The following is a 15,662-nucleotide window of genomic DNA, read 5'->3' as shown; positions in this document are numbered from 1 at the left end:
ATGAAATCTGTGTGTGTGTGTGTGTGTGTGTGTGTGTGTGTGTGTGCGCGCGCGCGCGCCCGTCAGGGGTGCAGTAGGGATCGCTTCATGGGTAGCCTGGGAAAGTGGGATCCCGGGGCCTGGACATACACCAAAGACCACCACTCCTTTACCTCCCTGGCTTGCAGGCTGTGGAAATGTATCCTTCAGTGGTTACCCCAAGGGTCGTGGAATAATAGCAAGACTGAAACGAACACAAAAACAAGGCTCTTCCCCCCAAAGCTTCCCCCCCCCAAATATTGAGACTTCACAGCCCTAGAGAGAGAAATGGGGAACCTCAGAACGTGACTAATGAATTTCCCGCCAACACTGACAGGCGGGCGCTCAGCCAGATTTCTTTAATTTGTAGGATTAAAAGACATGTGACGCTTCCTGCCCTGGAGTCAGTTGCCGCGGATTCATTCCAGCTAGACCTAGTTTCCCTAGGAGAGATTTCGGTAGGTAGAAGCTTGGGGGCTGTGCAGAGAATGGAAGAAGGTGGAGGAAGTCAGAGAGGGACTAGGGGCCAGGGTCCCTTCCTGACAGTTTCCGTCCTCAGGTCCCCGCCCGGACCCCCTTCCGAGAAAGAACGACCTGGCGCGCGGCCGCCTGTCCGGCTCCGACACAAACACACGCACGTGCGCCCCGCCCCCGCCGCGCGCACGCGCCCCGAGGCTCCGGCGACGGGCGCGCGCGCGGTGCTCGCTGCCCCCACGCCGCTCCCTCGGCTCGGATCGCGGCGTCTCCAGGTCCCCGCACCGCTCCACGCGGGAGCCGGAGGCGGCGGCCGTGGTCGGTGGGCTCTGGCGGGCACGGCGGTCGAGGCGGCGGCGCGGCGGAGCGGAGCCCGGCGAGTCCCCGGGAGGCGATGTGGCCGGGCGCGGGCGCCTGCGTAAGGCGGGCGCCGCGACAGGCCGGCCGGTGAGGCGCCGGGGGAGGCCGCGACGGAGCTCCCGGACCCGCCATGGGCTGAGACACGTCCTTGCCGAGCAGGTGCAGTGACCAGCGGTCCCGGGGGGAGCCCGCCCCCACAGGCCCCGGGAACCCTCAGCCCTGTCGGTAGGCGCCCTACCCAACCGGTGCCCTGTTGACCTTCCCTCGGCTCCTCCCCAGAGGCCCCGTTGACCCTGCTGTCAAACCCGCTGCAACCCCTGTGAAACCAACAGCTCCTAACAATCCCGGGCATACCCCGCATCCTACACTCCTGTGACCCCAACCCGGTAGGCCCGTGTGCTCACCTCCTCCTCTGCCCAGTATTTTGAGCCCATTGCCTGCACAGCACTTGGGAACTACCCAGCATCTCTTTCTCTCTTCTAGCCCAGCGTTGGGGTGGAGGGGAAGGAGGGGGGGAGGGAGGAGGAAGGGTCCTTCCCTTCAGAGGCGCTAATGACCACAAACCCAGGCTGTCTCTCTGAAGCCTGTAGTCAAAGTGAGCCTTCCTTCCTTATCCCACCAGAACATGCCCGGGTGACTCCCTCCCAGATCTTGCTGGTGGCCTTCCTCGCCCTTCCCAGTGACACTATGCAACCCCAGCGTGACCCGCGAGGCCTCTGGCTCCTGCTGCTGTCCTTGTTCCTGCTCCTCTTTGAGGTGGCCAGGGCCGCCCGTCCTGTGGTTAGCTGCCCTGCTGCCTGCCTGTGCGCCAGCAACATCCTCAGTTGCTCCAAGCAGCAGCTGCCCAACGTGCCCCACTCCTTACCCAGCTACACCGCACTGTTAGACCTCAGCCACAACAACCTGAGTCGCCTGCGGGCGGAGTGGACGCCCACACGCCTGATCCACCTGCAGTCCCTGCTGCTGAGCCACAACCACCTGAACTTCATCTCCTCCGAGGCCTTTTCCCCAGTGCCCAACCTGCGCTACCTGGACCTCTCCTCCAACCAGCTCCGTACACTGGACGAGTTCCTGTTCAGTGAACTACAAGCGCTGGAGGTGCTGCTGCTCTACAATAACCATATTATGGCAGTGGACCGCTGCGCCTTCGACGACATGACCCAGCTGCAGAAACTCTACTTGAGCCAGAACCAGATTTCCCGCTTCCCTCTGGAGCTGGTTAAGGAAGGAGCCAAGCTACCCAAACTAACACTCCTGGATCTCTCCTCCAACAAGCTGAAGAACTTGCCATTGCCCGACCTGCAGAAGCTGCCGGCATGGGTCAAGAACGGGCTGTACCTGCACAACAACCCCCTGCACTGTGACTGTGAGCTCTACCAGCTCTTTTCGCACTGGCAGTACCGGCAGCTGAGCTCCGTGATGGACTTTCAGGAGGACCTGTACTGTATGAGCTCCAAAAAGCTGCACAATGTCTTCAACCTGAGTTTCCTCAACTGCAGCGAGTACAAGGAGCGTGCCTGGGAAGCCCACTTGGGTGACACCTTGACCATCAAGTGTGACACCAAGCAGCAGGGCATGACCAAGGTGTGGGTGACGCCAAGCAATGAACGGGTGCTAGATGAGGTGGCCAACAGCACAGTGACCGTGTCCAAGGACGGCAGTCTTCATTTCCAGCAGGTGCAGGTTGAGGATGGGGGTGTGTACACCTGCTACGCCATGGGGGAGGCTTTCAACGAGACACTGTCTGTGGAGTTGAAAGTGTATAATTTCACCTTGCACGGACACCACGACACCCTCAACACAGCCTATACCACCCTAGTGGGCTGTATCCTCAGTGTGGTCCTGGTCCTCATATACCTGTACCTAACCCCTTGCCGATGCTGGTGCCGGGGTGTCGAGAAACCATCCAGCCATCAAGGAGACAGCCTCAGCTCTTCCATGCTTAGTACCACACCCAATCACGATCCTATGGCCGGTGGGGACAAGGATGATGGTTTTGACCGGCGGGTGGCTTTCCTGGAGCCTGCTGGCCCCGGGCAGGGTCAAAATGGCAAGCTGAAGCCAGGCAACACCCTGCCAGTGCCCGAGGCAACAGGCAAGGGCCAGCGGAGGATGTCGGATCCAGAATCGGTCAGCTCGGTCTTCTCTGATACACCCATTGTGGTGTGAGCAGGATGGGTTGGTGGGGAGATTCTGCCCCAGGAGAGGTAATGCACCCCTGAAGGATATGAGGGGATGGAAGAGAGGGCTGGCTGCCCAAGGGAGTGGGTTCCCCCTGACCGTGAGGGAATTGGTCACGGGTACAATAGCTGGCATAGACCTCAACCAGGGTGTGGCTGCCACGATTTTCAAATATGGGTATGTCAAATCCTTAGGCAAGTGCTACACCCTTACCCAAAGCCCTGGGAATTCTCAGTGTGGTGGAGGAAGAGGAGCATGTCTGAGTTGGGTGGGAATGAGGTAGGGGCAGGGGGAAGAGCAGATTCCCGAAACTTTTTTGAGGTCATCCCTAGCTCCTTAAAAGAGAATCATTTGGGGGAAAAATTTTTTTTTCTATCTCTGCCCACCCACACCTGCGGTGTTGTGTGTGCTGGGGGTTGGGGGGATCTTCCATAGGAGCCACACTGGGGAAGAGCTGTAGTATCTTCTTTGGCCAGGAAGTCACACTTCACAGCTGGGGAAATTGGAAACCTTTGGGAAAGTGAGTCAGGAAAAGGCTGAGGCCTCAATCAGTAATGCTCCCCAAAGCTATTGTGAGGTTTCCCACTAATGCCTCTCTTTCCCGATGAGTCCTGGATGGACGGATCTTTGCAGGAGCCTGGCCTGTTGCCTGTCAGATATGGCAACAATGTGAGAGGTGGTATCTGTCCCTTGTCCCGGAACCAGTGGCACAGAGGGATACAGCATGAACGGAGGGGGTCTGCATCACAGCATACGTGCCATCACAAAACTTGTAGATGGGGGATAAGCTCCAGATTTGCTAATTCCCCGGTTGGTGAAACCCTTGATTATCATTTGGTTCCCAGCACCTGTGTGTCAGACCAGGGTGGGGGCTGCCGGAGGCAGAGCTTTCATGGGTGCCTGCCACAGACGTGGGATATGGGGCTGCCTCACACTAGGCGGAGGAGGGTAAATCAGCCTCTATTATGTAGCATCCAGCTGGACGTACCTGATTTCGTGTTTGCCGTCTCTTCTCTCAGGCTTCTTAGCAAGTTCAGGTGGGATTGAGTTTTCCCTAATACGCTGCTCTGCAACGGGAGGAATCCTGGAAAGTCTGGCCCCAGCTGGGCTAGACTGTGCTTGGGCATGGAGGGAACCAGTTATGTATTTTCTCTGTGTTGACAAAGCAGCCTCTCTTAGATCTCACCCTGCTGCAGAGCCAAAGCACGGGATTTCATTATCCGAGGGGTTGGAATTCTGCCCCAGAATGGCAAGGCGGAGTGCAGCTTAGAGTTCTGCCCCTCTCCACAAGGTTCTAGGCAGCCTTGTAACAGACAGTGGCACTGAACTCTCAGAAGGAAAGTTCTGTCACCTCCATCCCTCTCAGCCAGAGGTCTGTGCAGTTGTGGTGGTCAGGCCAGAGGAACTTAAGAACAGGCCCAACATTCCATTCCATCCAAGGCTGCAGAATACTTTGGGTCTGGAGATGACTGCGCCCCTTGACTATACTGCAGGCCCTGGGAGATGGGTGCTCTGAGCTTTGGCAAGGGGACCAGCAGGGCACAGGTGAAAATGTCCTCTGATGTTGGTCTTTTTCAGTGTCTTCCCTTCTCCCAACCAAGTTCCCTGTCCATTGGAAGTTCTCCAGATCTTCTAGCTTTCTCACCTGCTTTTTAGGTTCCAAGAGGTGTCATCGACCTGTGGGTGAGGGCTGCTTGCTAGGAGGGCCTGACTCCTGCTGCCTGTTGGGATTGGGAAAGGGGACCGGAACGCAACATCTTCCCCTTGTCTGTGCCTGGGATGTCAAGACTGCTGTCCGTCCTTTAATTAGTAACCTCGTTTGTTGGGAGAGGTGCAGCCTTTCCCTCAAGTACTTGCATGCTCCTAGGTATGCACGCTTATAGGTACGCATGCACACCAGCACCTTGACTTCCACCAGGACAGTGATTCTTCGGTCCCCACTAACGTCCCCTGTCAGAGTGGGTTCCGCCTATGCTCACAGCTTCATGCACACAGCTTTTGTATCCCATAGGAGAGACAGTGACTGCGCCAGGCTCCCCAAATACCAACTCTTGTACTTTTAATTTCTGAACTCCCTGAAGCTTTACCCACATCTCCCTGGCACCAAATAACTTCTCTGCAAAGGCTGGGGTTAGGAGAACCACAGGTCAGGGCACCTGGGGAGAAGGGCCCATGAGGAGCTAGCTGGGTCTTCAGACCCCTCCGAAACCTTCCTTGGATGAAAGTCCATGTATGTGAGAAATAAATGTATAACTAGGTCAATGACAGACCCAGAAGGAAACTGGCAGGGGAACAAGCAGCTAGAAGTTGTTCTCCCTGTGTTAACTGCCCCGGAAAGACAGGCACGTGAAGGAAAACTTGTCTGGTTATGTTCCAGAGACTTCTGGGGATTTTGTTAATGGAGCTATAGGAACCAGGCATCCCTCCTCTGACTTATTAGGGAACCTGGGAAAATTTCATCTCCATGCTGCAATTTCCCGCTAGGCACCACCTAGGGCTCTGAAAATCTTTAAAACTCAAATGAAATTGGCCTTCTAGAGCATTCTGAGTTCCTGAGGACTAAGAGGGCCATTCTCTTCATAAGTCCTACCCAGTTTAGGGACCAGGAAAAGGCCCCTCATGAGGCCCTATATCCCTACTGTGTCCACTAGGTAGGCCCCTCGTTTGAAAGACTGGTAGATGTGCCTAGCTGCCCCACCAAGAGATTGAACCGATTAGCCTCTTCCCATGGTTTCAGTTGATAGAACCCAAAGGCAGCTTTCTACTTGGGGGATTAGGTATTCAGTATATATGAGCTCACTAGAACCTTGTGTAGGAAACTGCCAGGTCTGGTTGTAAGAAAAGGCTGAGAAATCACTTCCTCCCTTCCCCCACCCTGCACCCATAAACGAGACATGTCTCCCAGGAAGCAGCTGTCCCTGGAGACAGAATATGACAGGGCTCTACAATCTGTCTATGTGATTATTTGTGATCTTTTTTCTTTGCTTGTATTTATGGGGCTCCTAGGAAGGGGCCAGGAGAGAGTACACTCAGCTGGGGACAGTAAAGCCGACTGATACCAATTTTCTGTGTGTTCTTTCCTCTGTACTTCCTCGTAGTCCTGCTGGCAAAGCAAGCAGGCCTCCCAGTCCGGGATCCTATCCCTCCCACTTATGTACAATCCAGGCTGGCAGACCTTGGAGCCTCTGGGCTCTGACACTAGACTATGATCATTAAACCTGGCTTGAGTCTCTGTTCTGGCATAGTCTGTGACTGCTTTATTTATCTTTTCAGCCTGTGGGTGGGGCTTTCTCTACCTCAGAAGTATGTGGCCTAAGTAAGGAGAGGTATTTAAATGCTATTATAAAGGCAAGGGTAGAATCCACATCCAGGCATGAAAATAGACCAGGGTCAACAAACTCCTTCTGTAAAGAGCCAGATAGTAAATACGTTAGGCTTTGCAGGCCATACACTCTCTGTTACAACTACTTAGTTGGGCCATTGTGATAGGAAGGCAGCCATAGACAGTACATAAACTAATGACTGTGGCTCTGTTCTAGTAAAAATTTATTTACAGACATTGAAATTTGAATTTCACATAATTTTAACATGGCTTTTGAGTTTTTTCAGCCATTTAAAAATGTTAAAACTCTTATTAGCTCACAGACCATACAAAACCCAGCAGTGGCTTGATTTTGGCCAGCAGACCATAGTTTCCCAACCTGATAGGATTCTCAAAAGAAATGCCACTGACCAGCAGGAGAGAGTTTAGAAATTCCTTTACCTGGGACTACAGCCTATAGATAATGAAGTCTTCCTAGATCCCTGGGGAGGAGGGCTGCCTCCCCACAGAGTTTTCTTAAAAGTCTGGATGAAGCCTACTAACCGTGCGATGGAAAACACTTGGACTAGATTAGAAGAATTGGTGGAAAGCAGCTCAGTTTCAGTATTTTGATTATTACCTGTATTTTTGCATGCTGTAAATGGTAACTAAGTTTGGCTAAAAGTATATTCATCGAATGGGCAAGTTAATATTCACAGATAGTTTAGCGTGTCCTGGGCATTGCATACAACAGAGAAATGCAACCCCCAGGTTCTTGGTACAGACACAGTCTATCAGGATTCTACTGGACTGGATTCTACTGGATTCTACTAAACTCTGAACAGGCAAATTCTTTGGGTACTCTCTGGGTACTTCTGGAAGGGGATTGTCGGGGTAGATTCCAAAAAGGGAGAGGAGATGGTATAAAGAAGAAAGAAAGGAATTTGAATCATTACCGAATTTCCTACATTGATAAAATCTTGGCCAGAGGGCAGCCCTCCGCTGTCTGGAAAGTTGTCTTGTTTTCTTCATGAGGAACAACCAAAGTGGTGAAGGGATGGAGACACCTCACTCCAGCTACATCAGACAAATCAGGGCTGGCAGTCAGCGCAATGGCAGATGTTGATGCCAGAGTGCCCCCACAGTCTACATTTAAATAGCATTTTTTCATCTTTTCAAAGCAGCTTTTGCTGTGGCTGAGGTTGGCCAAGAAGGGGACGCTGGTAAAGAGAATAGGTCTGGGAAGACTGCTGGGAGTTCTCCCCTCTGTCATGGCCTGTGCCAAGCCCTGTCTCTGAGCCTGCAAAGTTGTGGTGCTCCCTTCTCCTACCTCCCAAGGCCATGGCTGCACCTCAGCTCCATACCCCCATCCCCAAACCACAAGAAGTTCGCTAAGATTCTGGCCAAGACGTGCAATTTTGTCTACCATGTCTTGTAGCACTCAGCTCCTCTTAGGTGGCATTTCGGCGGAGTGGTGGAGGCTAACAGGACAGTTGCCTTGTGGAACAGAAGTAGAAAGTTCAGTTGCGTTGGCCAGCCTACTCTCCTTTCCATTTGACCTCTCACCTCTTTCCCTTCTGCAGTTGTAGTTCTTGTAGCACTTACCGTGTCTCCCAGGAAGCCACCGTGAAGCTCCTTTCCTCATCCACAATGTAGAAAAGGCTCAGGCCTATGCAGTAGGAAGGTTGGCTTTTCTGGTCTGGCTACAGTGAGCCTGTGCCAGATGCTGTCAGGTAGGAAATACCAAGTGGCAAAGATACTTAGATCTGCCCTGAGGCCTTCTAGTCTGTGTCAGTGTGGTTACTGTCCCATACATAGAGGGCGTGGAACCACAGTCTGAGAACCATTTTTCTGTGAACCAGGACACAGAGCCTTGCAGGGAGCCTTCCAGGCACCCTACAGCACTGGCATGCATAAGGTGAGAGTCATTGGCCCCAAAGTTAGGGGTGTGTATATGCACGTGTGTGTGTGTGTGTGTGTGTACGCAAGTAGGCACACGGGGAGGGAGGGGGAAGCACTGTAGCTGGACAGAACTAGGTGCTGCTTTTCCCTCACCTCCCACTGGTCCCTCACTTGGCCAGTTTGCTTTGGGTGGGGTCTAGCTAGAAAGGCCCAGCTCAGTCCTGAGCCCGGTGAGATAACTTACAACCTGCTTTAAAGAGACGGGTGCTGGGGGCCCCTCATGTATACTCAGTGGGACAAAGAGCTGAATCCTCTGGTACCACAGAATGGCCTGAAGTAGCTATTTAATCTGCTTTTAGCAGAGGTTAAAAAAAAATCATCTGGGAAATTCTGACAATAGCGGGTAGATTAAAAACTGGAACTCTTATTCCCTACACATTGGTGACTAGCCAAGCCTTCTGGGTGGATATCTAGGGGGAAGGCTTCTTACTGGATGTAATTTGGGTCTGCTTTAAGCTTAGCCCAGTGCTGGGGACTGTCTACTTCAAAACACCCACCAGGGCAGTTCTGGGGCTCTGTCCTCCTGTATGTCACCTATATCTGCTCTGTGCCTGTGCTGGTGAGAACTGCTCAGGCTATGCCCACAACACCTGACTAGTGTCTCACTGCTGGATCCCAGGATAGAAAAAAACAATTGAGATAAAAAACTGAATACTGGCGCCTCTGCACTGCTGTTGTTCCTGCCTCTCTCTCTGTGCACTCCCAGCAGACTGCTGGCAGTTCTCAAATGGAATGGAAAGTATCCTTCCCCTAATTTGACATTTAAATAGAACTGCTGTCATGGGTGTGTGTGTGTGTGTGTGTGTGTGTTTTAATTCCAATAAAGTCCTTTGAGGAGGGGACTGTGATCCTACTCCAAGAGCCTGTAACGAGGAAAGAGAAAAAACCTGCGAACAAGCTAGGGGCAGCGTGTCAGCTCTATATCTCCAGTGCCGGGCCTGAGGGCCTGAGGCGGGCCTTGCTCAGCCTGGGGCTACAGGGGAAACCAGAGAGGGTGGCGGTGTTGTGTCCCTTACTATTGCTCCTGCCTCCCTGGCTTGCCTGCTCCACTTTTCCCTCAGAAGTGCAGAATTAGGTAGGAGAGATTCAGACAGACCAGTTCCAGGAACTTCAGGTTGGATGAGGGAACAACTGCACTGATTTCCGGATTTACACCAGCCCCATGCCTTGAAACTAGCAGCACTTAGGGCTGGCTTTGCCGGGCTTGGTGGCTTTCCTGACAGGAGTGGACGAGAGATGACCTTTCATCTAGAAGGAAGAAATGTGTGTGTGCTCTCGGGATGGCTGACGACACAAGCTGCCAGGGACTTGGGTCCTCTAAGCATCTTAGCCGTAACTGTTTATCGCCTCCCTATAAAAGAAGCATCAAACCCAGAGCCAGGTTGAATGAAAGAGTCAAGGACAAGAACATACTATCACCTGTTTACATTTAATACTTTGGACTTTCCAATGCCTGTTAACATGCATTTTCTCATCAAACCCTCACAACATCCCTGTGAGGTAGGTCAAACAGTAAGTGATTTGCCCACAGCCACACCAGTGTTAGGAGCTGAGCAAATGTAGACTGCAGCCCTCCTGGTTCCCAGGCCAATGTGCTTTTTACTGCATGATACACAGGCTCTTAGGTCAACCGGATACAGGAAGAGTAGAGCACTACCCCAGAAGCCTCCCTGCTCCCTAAGGTTGCAAAGGGCCACCAGAAATGCTGAGATTGGGGCATCAGGACCAGGGGTGTCCTCTGGAAGTTAAGACAGATAACAGAAGGAAGAACAGGAGTACTGGAGGTTCAGGGTCAACAACAGCCACTGCCACTCTCAGCAGAGCCTACGCTGTGTTCCCGTCTTGATCTTTGTCAGGTGAAAAGGCCTTAGTAATATACCCAGAGGAAGCTCAAGGCCCACTCCCAAAGGAAAGCAGCCTCAAGCCATGGTTAGGAAGTGAGACTCTGACCACCCCCTCCCCATTCCATTACACTCTAGCTGCCCAGAAGGAGGGGGAAGGTGAGGGCTGGCTGACTCAGCCTGCAAGTGCCTAGAGCCCTGGAGCTGAAAGGCCCCAGCACTGTGCAGCTAATGATTATTGTTAACTCTGAACAGGCCTTGGCACAGCAGCCAGCTGGCTCAGGGAAGATGCCTAGATCTCCCACAGTGAGGTTTGAAAAACAAGACCCAGAGCAGCCATGCACGGGGGTGGAAGGGTGGAGACAATGAGAAAGAAGGGACAGGCCGGTGTCAGGGACTGGGACGGGCAGTCTGCCCTGTGAGATGCTAGGGAGAGGAGAAACAGGCTGGCAAGGGGCGGCGGCCTACCTTTGATGCAGCTGAACAGCCAAGAAGGTGAGGCTGGAAGAATTAATTCCCCAAGACACAGGGCTCCTGCCATTCAACACCAACCCCAGCTCTGGTGGGGCTCAAGGGGAGTGGTTACGGGAAAGATGGGGGCTGGGGGAGGGGGTCTGAATCCAGACTGGTAATCCTGTTACCATTTGGATTTGGTTACAAAAAACATCTACATTTCTAATGTCCTCAAGGTTGAGTTTAAAATATCATATTTGGAATCAAGTCTTAGTGAGCCTGATATGCAAATTTGTGCAAATGACATGCTTTTTTTTTTTTTTTAATTTGAGCACCCTGGCTTTTTTTAAAAAAGACAGTACAGGCTGACTACTAGCAGCTTTCCCTAGCCAGGGAACAAGGGCAAAAGGGCAGACATTCGCTTCTTCCCCCAAGGCCTCTGCCTCATTGCTGAGGAGCCCAGCTAATATCCCAGATGGGGAGATAAAGAGAGGTGGGGGAAACAGAGGGTGTAGGGAGGAGGAAACACACAAGCAGGAGGCATATGTAGCAGGCAGCTACCTCTTCCCAGCTGGAGGAAGAGTGCCCTGGCACTGAGGTCTAATGGTTGTCCAGCTGCTGGCCCAGGATGTGAGGGCAGGTGGTGATGGGATTCAGAGAAGGGGGGCAGAAGTACCCCCACAACCTGGCCAACCGGGAAGAAGGGCTCCTCCTGGTGACCTACTCCCTATACTGCAGTCAGGCTAAGCAGAAGACCACCTGTGCCCTCCTCTCGGCCCTGTGCCCTTGCCCTCCAGGCCTCCTGGTCAGATAGGTGACAGCTGGCGCCCCTTCCTCCTGCAGAATATAAATGACTTCCCCCTTCCTCCGAGGGCTGGGAATAGACATCAGCTGGCACAGCCCACGCAAACTGCCGGCTGTCAGCCCGCCTGCCCGCCCGCCCACCAGCCCCCGCACCACCTGGGAGGAGGCAACACCTCAGGCAGGCTCAGGCTTTATGGCGCTGCCTGCTTGGCTCGCAGAAGCTGGTGAACCTCACCGGCCCTGTCACCCTGCTGTAGACAGGATGGGACTCCCAGCACTGGCTGTGACAGGGGGAGAGGAGATGGAGTCCCTGATCCAAGTGACACTAGGGAAGAATGCCCCAGGAACCATCTTCTCCAAGTTCAGACCACATTGGGTAGTTTGAGAGAGAAGAGCAGACAATAAGACAGGTATAATCACCCTCTGAACAGCACAGACCCCCTTTAGATGCTCTGGGTCTGGAGAGCTCCTGGAGATGCCATCTGACCCAATGAGATCCACTCAGAGGATGCTTGTGCCCTCGCAGTCCCAATTCCTGGACTGTTAAATCATACCAACCTCCTTGCTTCCGAGCCACCCAGACAGGAAGGTCTTACATCTTAGGAAGACCTGGGACATCTAAATTATTGCCATCTAGGAACGCCTGCCCTGCTTCTGGGACCTGGAGCTCCAGCCCCTATACCCAGGCCTCCCAGAGTATCCCCTGAGCTGTCTTTACTTGCCTCAACATCAGCTTTTCTGGCTTAGCCGTCTTCAGTCCTTGTCATGATCTATGGAGGTCCCATCTCTGCGACCAAGCCAGATCACAGTTAACCAGTCCGGCATCCAGCCCTCACCACTGAGAATGGTCTGGGGAACTAGCTTCAGTTTGGAACAAGGAGGGGTCTCTACAGGGAAGAGGGCCCAGCCCTTTTTTGCCAACTGGCAACAAACTCAGCCCCCTCCTAGACCAAAGAGCTGGCAAGAGACTGCAACTGAGAAAAGCTTAGCTGAGAAAGGGACCAGGGAGACTGTTTTCCCCAGATCAGAAAAGCCCTACCCCTCTTCCTTAGCTCTTAGTTTGTTCTAAAAGTTTCAGAATACCTACATAAAGCATGTGCTAAGGCAAGAATGTGAGCCCTAGGAAGGGCTGAACATGAGAAGCTCAGGACTACTTTGCCACTGAGAACACATGTCGGGGAAGGTGCAAACCCATGACATGCAGCCCTCAAGCCCAGATTCTGAGGTGGGCTAAAGGAAGTTCTTAACTGAGCTAAGACGCCCAGCCAGGAGCCATAGGCTTGGTTAGGCCAATGCCCTTCTGCTCCTTCAAAAGCTTTAAAGTGACTTTAGTGCCTTTACTGTCTTGGAGTTCAAAAGAGCCTCACATGGGACCCTTCTTTCCACAGTTGCCTGACCTTCTGTGCCCTAGTCCAGGAGCCAAATTGGCACAGATTCCTGGAAGGCCACAAAGACAGACCTGTCCCTTCAGAGGGATGAGAGAATAACAAATGTATGAATCACATCCTGAGTCTGCTTAGTGGTCCAGCCACCGTTCCAGAGCGGGGAGAGTGTTCTGTGACATCAACCTGACAGACACTGAATATTGGGAGATTGTTTAGAAACTCACCCATGACACAGATATGGAAACTGAGGTCCTGAGGCATGTGACTTGCCTAAGGTTGCACATTAGAACCTACAGTAACCACAACCCATGGGCTCTCTCCACACTGCTGTCTCCAACAGACCCAAAGAGCCACTGTGCTCATTCATAAGTTACCATAACCCAACTCTCCATCAGGAGCACAGGCAAGAAATGACTGCCAACACCATCACCACCGCCGCCCAACACTTCTGTGTCCCATCAAGAGTGGAGGCTTCAGGACCAAGCCCCCCCCCCCCCCCATCACCTTCCACTTGCACCCAGTATATTTCCCCATTTGGGCCCCCTGAATCGTCGTCAGCAATAGCAGTTTGGGTTTCTGTGGCCCCTGGCTCAGCTAAGAAGTACAAAAATCCTACCACTTCTGAAGTGGATCCCTTGAAGGTCACCAGAGGAAACATTTAAGTCCAAGGCAAGTGTCCCCCTACATTCAAAGTTCAGAGGAACTTACATTTCCATTTTCTTCTTTGGCAAGTAGGAGCTGGAGATCTGGTGCATGATCACCAGGGCCGGATAGAGGGGCAGTGCCAGGCACAGGTACCAGGCTGCACCTTTGATCTGGGCCTGGAACCACACTGAGTGCATGCCTAGGAACACCGTTCCTGTAGCCATCAGGTAGACCACCAGTCCACAAGTCAGATGGTAGAGCTTGAGGCGAGCCACCCTTGAGACTCTGGCTGCTCGAGGACAGAGGAGGCAGAGCCCACATAGTGCCTGACCACTAGTGGCCAGCAGGGTCAGAGCGCCTACCCAGCTGTGCCAGGACACCAGGTGGGGCAGCTCACTGCGGGTCCTGCTGGAGATGATGAAGCCCAGGCCCAGGGCTGCACAGAGGATGGCTAGGGTCTGCCCTGCCCAGTGGAGTCGGATCCGAGCCTTTCGGGAGCAGAAGAAGAACGGGGAGTGCTCAGGCGAGAAGAGCAGGATGGCCTCAGCCATGCAGAGGCAGAACTGTGAACACAGGAGAGGGCCCATGAGCCTCAGGCCAGCTTGGAGGCCTAAGAAAAAAGGGGTGCTCTCATACATCCAAACAGGGAGTACAAAGGGTGGAGGCCAAAGAACTCCCACCAGGACCTCCTGCATCACAGGTCAGGATTTCTGGGCACAATGGAGAATCAACACTCGAGTGGAAGTTTTATCACTCAGGCTGACATCCATGCCCTACCTCCTCCTCCTCCTCCACAGGCAATGATTCCCACTTCTTGACCAGTATTAAGCAAATCTTTAGCAAGTTCTGAACTTTGAGGGGGTAGGGGTGTTGGGGGGGGGTGATTGGACAACACCCCTTCTACTTCCTCCTTTCAGACCCTAGGGGAGAAAGATACATTTTCCATACTCTCCCAACCCCCTTCAACCACTTGATACTAACTACAGCCCGGCCCTCCATGTCTCCCAATCATAGGTTGCAGGGAAAGATGGGGCCCTTGCTCTTTCCCCCACTTCTCTGAGCCTCAGAAAGGCTGCACGCCTTCCGAAGGCTGGATGCTTCCCTACGGGCATATTCTAACGAATCAGCTGCAGAAAAGAAGCCCAAACTCACCGCCAAGGCCATGAATACAGGGTGCCAGGAGAAAAGACCTAAGAATCAAAGAGAACAGACTGACGGCTGGGCACCATTGTTTCTGCCCCTGTGGCTGGCTGGAGCCCAAAAAATCTGGCTATAGGGGAAAGGTCAGTGTACTATCCCCAGCTCCAATCACGAATCAGGAGCTCCGTGCAAAGTGGAGCAGTCAAGGGGCCTTACGATGACCAACTAAGGGGACAAATATACATCAATTTAGCTTGTGTTCCCCATTCGGCACCTCGCAGCTGTCAGCCCAGTCCTAGAATGGACCTTGGTCTTCTTTGCTTGTATTCTCCATGAGGGTCTCTGCTTCTGATGAGCTGAGGTCAGTTCAGTGTCTGCCTCTCCACCCCAGCACCCAGAGTCGGATCCTTCCAGGACCCACCTCCCGGGGACCCGCCCCACCACGCCCTTACTACCCCTCCACAGTACGCCTCCCCCCACCACTGCGGGGGTCCCCACGCCAGTTCTCCGAGCGCTCCAGGCGCCGCTCCTCCAGCATCCCGGCTCCGCCCCCTTTCCTGGCCCCGCCCCGCCTTGCACACTCACTGGTTCCCGGCCGGGACAGCACAGTCAGAAAGATGGTGAAGCCCAAAGCCACCAGGTGCGCCAAGATCCCACTGCCTCTCCGCAGCCAGCGGGTCAGTCTCGGCTCCCTCGCTGGAGCGGGAACCAGACCTACCTCCAGGGGCTGCATGGCCGGGCCGGCGCACACTCACAGCTGCTAGAGCGCGTCTTCCGGGTTTGCGATCGCGGAGGCGGCCGCGACGGCGGGAGAGGCCCCTCCCCGGGCCGCCGCCGGCAGTACGGCGGACTCGCCCACAGCGCCCTCTGTGGGCTGGGGGGAAAGCGCGTCGGCCCTAGGGAGCCCTGGGGGCAGAAGGGGACCCGACAGCAGGCGACCAGCCTGGTTTCTTCGGTCAACCTCATTTGCACCTTTCTTTCCACAAGGACTTACGCCTCAAGTAGCCTGTGGAAATTACACGTATGGTAACTGATTCCACCCAAACCCCAATCACAAACTTCGTACACTGAACCAAGAGTGTGAGACCAGTGGTTTGA

General features: G+C 53.6%; 2 protein-coding genes across 4 annotated transcripts; one reads left to right on the top strand and one right to left on the bottom strand.

The window, feature by feature from the left end:
- The first annotated feature begins 864 nt into the window (after positions 1 to 864).
- Positions 865 to 6,270, top strand: AMIGO1 (adhesion molecule with Ig like domain 1). Of its 2 annotated transcripts, none has more exons than XM_007076421.2 (2): positions 865 to 1,011; positions 1,475 to 6,270. In XM_007076421.2, the coding sequence occupies exon 2, from the start codon at positions 1,540 to 1,542 to the stop codon at positions 3,019 to 3,021; it is 1,482 nt and encodes a 493-aa protein (XP_007076483.1). In that variant the 5' UTR covers positions 865 to 1,011; positions 1,475 to 1,539; the 3' UTR covers positions 3,022 to 6,270. The 2 variants fall into 2 exon arrangements, with proteins under 2 accessions (XP_007076483.1, XP_007076482.1); XM_007076420.2 differs by having other exon boundaries at positions 865 to 1,077.
- A 3,414-nt stretch (positions 6,271 to 9,684) lies between these two features.
- On the bottom strand, positions 9,685 to 15,355 carry LOC102952216 (probable transmembrane reductase CYB561D1). 2 transcript variants are annotated; one of them, XM_007076422.3, is made up of 3 exons: positions 15,150 to 15,328; positions 14,577 to 14,614; positions 9,685 to 13,987 (listed from the first exon to the last, which is right to left on the bottom strand). In XM_007076422.3, exons 1-3 carry the CDS (start codon positions 15,295 to 15,297, stop codon positions 13,484 to 13,486), a joined length of 690 nt encoding a protein of 229 aa, XP_007076484.1. In that variant the 5' UTR covers positions 15,298 to 15,328; the 3' UTR covers positions 9,685 to 13,483. The 2 variants fall into 2 exon arrangements, with proteins under 2 accessions (XP_007076484.1, XP_007076485.1); XM_007076423.3 differs by lacking the exon at positions 14,577 to 14,614 and having other exon boundaries at positions 15,283 to 15,355.
- Positions 15,356 to 15,662: the final 307 nt, after the last annotated feature.

This window comes from Panthera tigris, chromosome C1 (assembly GCF_018350195.1).
Source record: "Panthera tigris isolate Pti1 chromosome C1, P.tigris_Pti1_mat1.1, whole genome shotgun sequence".
In the NCBI taxonomy this organism is placed as follows: Eukaryota; Metazoa; Chordata; class Mammalia; order Carnivora; family Felidae; genus Panthera; species Panthera tigris.
Note: the sequence above shows the minus strand (reverse complement) of the source record. Positions and strands in the feature narration are given on the sequence as shown.